Source organism: Mastomys coucha, chromosome X (assembly GCF_008632895.1).
Source record: "Mastomys coucha isolate ucsf_1 chromosome X, UCSF_Mcou_1, whole genome shotgun sequence".
NCBI lineage: Eukaryota > Metazoa > Chordata > Mammalia > Rodentia > Muridae > Mastomys > Mastomys coucha.
In genome coordinates this window covers 77,129,625-77,137,758 of record NC_045030.1, presented here as the reverse complement: position 1 = coordinate 77,137,758, position 8,134 = coordinate 77,129,625, and the positions used below count along the sequence as shown (strand labels likewise).

General features: G+C 37.8%; 1 protein-coding gene across 1 annotated transcript in view; it reads left to right on the top strand.

Moving 5' to 3' along the window:
* Mpp1 (membrane palmitoylated protein 1) overlaps positions 1–8,134 on the top strand; it is a 144,000-nt gene that overhangs the window by 18,436 nt on the left and 117,430 nt on the right. Inside the window, exons 6-9 of the mRNA XM_031364659.1 lie at positions 3,143–3,339; positions 5,140–5,246; positions 7,191–7,271; positions 7,841–7,921. Of these exons, the coding sequence (XP_031220519.1) occupies positions 3,143–3,339; positions 5,140–5,246; positions 7,191–7,271; positions 7,841–7,921 (466 nt within the window). The remainder of the gene's footprint in view (positions 1–3,142; positions 3,340–5,139; positions 5,247–7,190; positions 7,272–7,840; positions 7,922–8,134) is intronic.

The following is an 8,134-nucleotide window of genomic DNA, read 5'->3' as shown; positions in this document are numbered from 1 at the left end:
TAGCCTGTCCGAGACCAGGCTGGCCTCGAACCTGCCTCTGCCTCCCAAGTGCTGGGATTAAAGGCATGCGCCACCACTGCCCTGCGAAAAGGACATTCTTTTATATTTTCTTCTAAACGCGTATAGAACTGAATTAATTTTTGTGTAGGATATTGTAAAGCAAGAGGTCAAGAATAGGGGGCTGGAGCAATGGCTCAGTAGTTAAGAGCACTGACTGCTCTTCCAGAGGTCCTGAGTTCAATTCCCAAGCAACCACATGGTGGCTCACAACCATCTATAATGTGATCTGATGCCCTCTTCTGGTGTGTCTAAAGACAGCTACAGTGTATTCATATATATTAAATACATATATAATTTAAAAAAAAAAGAGGTCAAGAATAAATATGTTCATACTATATGCACCATCACTTTTATCATGGCATATATTCTGTATAGTTGGTCTATTTATTTATCCTTGTGTTAAATCTCCATATCATTTTTGTGGAAAGAAGACATCTTCACAATATCCCAAAAGAAGCAATAACAGCAGGATCCTTCTCTATTTCTCAATATTGAAGAGAAAGCTTTTAGTATTTCATTGTAAAGTATGTTGGCTGCGGGGATTTTTATTTGTTTGTATTATTTTAATTACGTGTCTCTGTGTGTATATTTGCATATGAGTTCAGGTGCTCACAGAGTCCAGAGGTATCAAGATTCCCCTGGAGCTGGTTATGAGCCACCTGATATGGGTGCTGGAAGTCACATTCAGGTCCTCTGAAAGAGCAGTATTTATCACCTGAACCCCAAGCTATAAGGTTTTTGAAGGTATTTATTAATCTCAAGGAGCTCGATTCTGTTACAAGTTCATTAAATTTTTAATATTGTTTGGATGTTAAATTTTTTCTTTGTGGGGGCTGGAGAGAAGGCTCAGTGGTTAAGAGCACTCGCTGCTTTACTGAAGGTCCTGAGTTCAAATCCCACAACCACATGGTGGCTTACAACCATCTATAATGTGATCTGATGCCCTCTTCTGGTGTGTCTGAAGAGAGTGACAGTGTACCCATATACATTAAATAAATACATAATTAAAAAAAGAGGTCAAGAATAAATATCCTGTTCATACTATATGCACCATCACTTTTATCATGACATATATGATAAATGAGATCTGATGCCCTCTTCTAGGGGCGTCTGAAGACAGCTACAGTGTACTTACACATAATAAATAAATAAATCTTTAATTTTTTCTTTATATGTACCTAGTGACAAATCATGTGATTTTTTTTCTCTACATTTTGTCTTTTTTTTTTTTTTTTTTGGTTTTTCAAGACAGGGTTTCTCTGTGTAGCCCTCGCTGTCCTGGAACTCTGTAGACCAGGCTGGCCTCTAACTCAGAAATCCACCTGCCTCTGCCTCCCAAGTGCTGGGATTAAAGGCATGCGCCACCACTGCCCGGCTTTTCTCTACTTTTTATGTTAATGTCACAAACTTTGTGTTGCTGAACTAGATTCCGCTTGATTGTGATGTCTTATCCCTATGATGAATTGCTGTGTTTGATTTACTAATATTTCATTTTGGATTTTTTATATCCCTGATTCTCAGAGAGACTGGAAGACTTTCATTAGATTTGGGTATTATGGTTATGAGTTAGGAGGCTCTAGATTTTTCTGCTATTTGTATTTGTATGAGAATAACCTATTTCTTCAACAGTTTTGAAATTTTACCAAAGAAGGACAAACCATTGGGCCTTATCAAATGTTTTGGTGTGAAATTGTTCATGATATAGTATTTTGAGTGTGTGTATACATATGCACATGTGTATAAGTTTTTTTGTGTACTCTCAAGGACAGAGGAAGAAGGACACTGGGTATCCTGCTCTGCCACTGGGCTGTCTTATTTCCTTGACATAGTCTCTCACTGAACCTGAAGCTCACCACTTCAGCTAGACTGAATGGGCAACAAGTTTCTGAGATTCACCTGTGTGCCCTTGTCTGCTGGTTACATGTGTGTACAGCCATACGTAATTATCACAATATCCTACTAAGACCTTTTACATGTTTAGGATCTTTACTAGTAAATTGTTCTTGTTTGTTTTTGTTTTGTGTTTGTTTTGTTTATGGTGACTGGGTTAGTTCTGTAACTCACTATTTAGACCAAGTTGGCCTTGAACTCATAGAAACTGTCTGCTGGGATTAAAGGAGTGAGTCAGCTAAAATTCTTTCTGCTCCTTGTTATTTCTTCCTTTATCTGTTTGAGCTATATTTGTGCTCCTTAATGTTATTACTACAGATAATCAGTGTTTGAGTTTTCTTTTTGTTGCAGTGTTAAAGCATTCTGACTTAAAGCAACTTGGGAGGAGAGTGTTTATTTCAGCTTACACTTCCAGATTAGTATTAAATTCTGGTATAATTTCTTCTAGTCATTTTTCCCTATGATAAACATTTCTTTTTAATTTTGACCATTCTAGGTATTTTGCTTATTAATTATTTTGTTTATTAATGTTTTTATTTCACATAATGTTAGCAGGATTTCCAAGGGCATTAGATATTCTTCTACAGATTGGGATTTCATGTTACATAGTAATATACTTAGCAAATACTTAACCATTTATAATAGATAAATAAAAATGTCTTAGGAAACAAAATTGTTTTCAATACTTTGCTCTTAAAAATAATGCTGTGATAAACATGCTTATCCACATAAACATGATTTATGTAAGATAAATACATAGTTTGATAGAAGGTAGGGCAAAGAATTTCAACACTTGATGATAGACATATTCATATTTCTAAACTGTCCTCTAGAGAAAAGTTTTACCATATTTTTGAGAGTATCTTGTCAAGGAAATATCCATTTCAGACGGATGGTAGCAGCTCTCTACTTTGAGAATGGACAACTCAGATTCAATAGCTGGCAACATGTTGACCAAGAAAGGCATTTCATGAGAAATGCCTTCTTGTTAAAAGGATCAGTTTTGATTCTTCTGCAAACACAACAGTATGTACTTAAGAACACTTGAACAATCCAGCTGCACATGTGTGGGTGTCTGCCTACCCTTTTTACCTCATTCTTACTCATTTCCCATTTCCTTATACTGGGACTTTTTATGTACATGCTCTAATGTTAGTGTTTTTCCTGAGGTCCTTTTTGCCTTCTTTTACAGATGTTCATGAGAGCACAGTTTGACTATGATCCCCAAAAGGACAATCTTATCCCTTGCAAGGAGGCAGGACTGAAGTTTGTTACTGGAGACATTATCCAGATAATCAACAAAGATGACAGCAATTGGTGGCAGGGGCGGGTGGAGGGCTCCTCCAAAGAGTCTGCAGGATTGATCCCTTCTCCTGAGCTACAGGAATGGTGAGCATGTTTGTGCTGGTGGAAAGCCCCTGCAGTAGCTAATTGCTTAGCTTCAGCAATCTGCTGTCTTGCGTATGTTCTCCATATCTCCTAAACACATGTTCTAGTTTTCTTTACATAATAGATGAGGGAGGGTCCACAGGAATGGATACGGTTTATTAAAAGGCCGTTTGTTTCAGGAAAAGGAGCCTTTTATTGGCCTGTTTCCTTAAACACTCTTACCAGTTACAGAGCCCTCTTCCTTGTTTCCTGTATTGCTTTAATCACTCAGTACTGTTTCTAAGAAAACTTCTGGAAACAATCACATTTTAAGTATGTGTCCTTTATGCAGATTCTTATCCTCCAGTCAGATTGCTGACTTAGTGAAAGGCTGCCACACATGACAATAGAGTGGTAGAAAAATCCATATTCATTGTTGATCTCTTTGTAGAAAATAACATCACAACCTCAGAGTGTAAGTTCCTTTACCAGACCTATTTCTTTTATTTTTTTTTTGAGATTATAATATAATTACATCATTTCTCCCCTTTCTTCCTTCTAAACTTCTCATATATCCTTCTTTGCTCTCTTCAAAATAATTCATGGCCTCTTTTTTCATTAGCAGTTATATATATATATATATATATATACACACACACACATATGTGTGTGTGTGTGTTTTTGGTTTTGTTTTTTGTCTTGTTTTGGTTTTTTTTTTTTTTTTTTTTTTTTTTTTTTTTGGTTTTTCGAGACTGGTTTTCTCTGTATAGCCCTGGCTGTCCTGGAACTCACTCTGTAGACCATGCTGGCCAAGAACTCAGACATCCTCCTGCTTCTGCCTCCCAAGTGCTGGGATTAAAGGCATGCACCACCACTGCCCAGCTACATATATTCTTAATATAAAAATTCCTAAATATGTAAGTACAACCCACTTAGCTGTCTATCCAATGCCAAATGGTGAGCCCTGCATACAGACCTTTAGTTTGAAGTTAGAATTCTGCTTGATCTCATTTCCAATTATTGTAAATAGCACCTAACCATGGGATGTGTTTTCTATAAATAAATGTTTACCATTAGAACAACAGAAGAAATACAGTACAGACCTGGAAGATGTTGGTCAAAACCTGGGGCATGCTGTATGTAGCTTCTGGTCCACTTTTAGAGCTAACACCTGGTGAAGAACATAGTAAGGTCAGGAAATGCATACAGCTAAAAAAGACTCAGGAAAGCACAAAGTGAAACAGGCTTACTAATGAGGCATGAAATCAATTTAGTAGACTACAACATACATTTTTTAAGTGAGGGTCAGATATTGTAGCTCAGGTCTGTAATTCAGAAGGCTGAGGCAAGTTCAAAGCCACCTGGGCTAGATATTAAGACCCTGGCTAAAAACAAAAGATGATTAATAGAAACATCAGTATAGATTATACAGTAACAGGTGGTATTGTTATTGAAGCGATTGTTTCAGTCATATATGTGATTCTTTGTGCTTTGTAGATTAGGGTTGTTGTAGATAATATATTTCTTATGATGAACTGAGTGTTAGCCCAATTTTCCAGGTCTCACCTCAAAGGTAGAAGAATAATCAGGCTGCATTAAGGGGAGGAAATTACTTTTTCCTCCTGAAAACATTTGCACTGCCAGGTGCCTGGGTGACCACATAAAATTATGAGGAGGAAAGGAAGGGAAGTGGGTGAGGGCATCTCTGCCTGAAGAATTTTAGAGTCAAGGAAGTGGATCAGTCTCAAAACTTAACTACAGAAAAGAAAGGAGGTAGCCTAGTCTGAGGACCTACTGAGTTTTGGTATTTATTCTTCACAGGAGAGTGGCAAGTGTGGCTCAAACTGCTCCAAGTGAAGCTCCAAGTTGCAGTCCCTTTGGGAAGAAGAAGAAGTATAAAGACAAGTACCTGGCTAAGCACAGTTCCAGTAAGTTTTCTGTGTCCCCTTCCTCAAGAGTCCAAGTAGCATTAGTGTTTCTCCGCCTCTTTAACCAGAAGGAAAGTATGTAGTGTGTAGTGGGATGTATAGTATATAGAAACTGTGCCATTTCTTTTGGCTTTCCCTTACTCATTTTATTCATAAACTTACAACTGTCAGAGAGACAATGCTAGTGCATGTTCAGGAAAGCTAGTGGTCTGTCCACACCTACTCATCACCTCACCTCTCAAGTAATCAACTGATCAAGTCTTCCAGACTTTTCTTCATACTTATCTTTATTCTGCTGATCACCAACTTCAGTATATACAGAGGACTGGTTCCAGTACTCAGTGGTTATCAAAATCGACAGATGCTCAACACCCTCAAAAAAAGGGTGTAGAATTTATATAGGACTTATTTATATCCTGTGCAAATTTTAAGCAAGGCAGAACTGCATAGTGAGATCCTGACTGAAAAAGAATATCTTGATTTTCTAATACAGTGAAAATGCTGTATAAATAATTATAGTATACTGTTTAGGGAATAGTGAAAGAAGAAGTCTGTGTATGTTTAATATAGATGCAAATTTTTTCAAATATTTCAATTTGTGGTTGAATTAATCAGAATACAGGGCCCATGAACATGGAGGACTGAATTTCAAGTGGGTTGCTGATAATAAATGAATACCAATCTTTAATTTATTCAATGTTTCCATCATGTTGGGAGCAGTCAGAGACAAATGACAGGTGCATAAACAAATCAAAAAACCTAAAGCTAACAAGGCCAAGGCATCTATGAAGGAGTAGAGGAGTGTTTGCCTAAGAGCCCCTTTTCCATCTTGAATGGTTGGGTCAATATTGGTTCTGTTCTCTAAAATAAGGAATGTTAGAAGGTTTACAGTAATGATGTTGATATTGTTGAGCTCTAAGTGCCTATGAGACACCTAAGTTAAATGTCCTAGAGAAGTGGAATCTGTGTTGAGGATAGAGAATCATTACAATACTGAGACTGCAAGAGATTGAAAAGTTCAGGTCAGAGGGATACAGAGAAGAACATAGAGTTATAAAAAAGCATATAAAAATCAGAATCCTGGGCTGGAGAGATGGCTCAGTGGTTAAGAGCACCGACTGCTCTTCCAAAGGTCCTGAGTTCAAATCCCAGGAACCACATGGTGGCTCACAACCATCCATAATGAGATCTGATGCCCTCTTCTGGGGTGTCTAAAGACAGCTACAGTGTACTTAGATGTAATAAATAAATCTTAAAAAAAAAAATTAGAATCCTAAGGACTGGCCTACAGAGCCATGTGAAAAGTTCAGATGGGGGATGCTGAGAAAATCAAATCACAGACTAAAAGGAGTACATGCATCTGTAATACAGAATGAGCCTGCTCTCACATCCTGTTCTTCAGTTTGTTATTAGCACCTCCTCTATCTGCTACAGCCATTGTGCTAGCATATTCAATTAGCAAAACATTCTTTATTCCTCGGTAAGTTTGGATTCTGTTTGATATTTTTTTTTCACAACATAGACAGGCATGGAATTGAGCTGGAGTTTGGTGTGTCCAGTCTGCTTAACAGCTAACCCCTGCAGTTGTTTCTTACCCAACATTCTAGATAGTTCATTCAGAATTAAAATGGGGTCATGTCAGTCCTTTCCTCAGGATTTTCATAGGAAATACTTTATGCTTTAATTTATTATGTATCACTCTTTTCATCACATAGAAATATCTAACATCCCTCCTAGAATCCCCCTCTGATTTCATGTCCATGGTCTCTCTCCCTGCATTTTATTTACTTTTTGTAGACAGGGTCTCAGACCTAGGATTGTAGGCATGTACCACCACACCCAACTTTCCCTTGCTGGATCGAGTGTGTCAGTTCCTTAACCCCAGCTAGTGCTTTATCACCCTACCTCTGAAAATTAATATGGTTTGATTTTCTTTGTCTCTAGTTTTTGACCAGTTGGATGTTGTTTCCTATGAGGAAGTTGTTCGGCTCCCTGCGTTCAAGAGGAAGACCCTGGTGTTGATTGGTATCTTTTCACTGCCCCTCACCAATTTGCTAATTCAAGAGCACAATTCTATCTTTATTTCCAATCTCATGCTATGTGTCCCCCCCCTTCTTCAGGAAAGGCAGTGAGGAAGATAAGTAATGTGGTCTCTTAGAAACTTCACATAGTAGTCATAAAGAACTTCTGGATCCTATGAGGAATCTCTCTGGATCCACTTCATATTACAAGTTTTTCTATTGTTTTTAGCACATAATTCTTTTATATTAGGTTTGCTCGTTGTCTACTTGTTTGCATGGCTTAGAAAATAAAAAGAAAACTCCCCAGTAGCTAATTCTTTTGTAGAAATAGCAATTATGTTCCATATCTTAACTCTTAGACCTTAGAAAGACTTCTCACTCAAACGGATACAACAGAATTAAAGCTATTTGGTGGCCCCAAATCTTGACAATTCTAATGACTCAGTTTCAGCCTTGTTACAACACCAAACTGTTTGAGCACTGGGATATAGAAATCCATCTCCCATTCCTTGTCTTATCCCCACCAGTGTTTCTGAGTGAAAGTGATGAAAGCCTTTCTTTATCCTCACACAGGAGCTGGTGGGGTTGGTCGGAGCCATATTAAGAATGCTCTGCTCAGTCAGAATCCAGAGAAGTTTGTATACCCTGCCCCATGTAAGTATTTCTCAGGTGCCTTGGAGGGGAACATTATGCCTAAGGGTCAGGCAGAAATGTCCTGTTACAAAATTTAGAATCAGTGTTTTTCTGAAATGTCACATGGTCTTGTTCTTTTTGTTTGTTTGTTTGTTTTGTTTTGTTGTTGTTTTTGTTTTTTTCAAGACAGGGTTTCTCTGTATAGCCCTGGCTGTCCTGGAACTCACTCTGTAG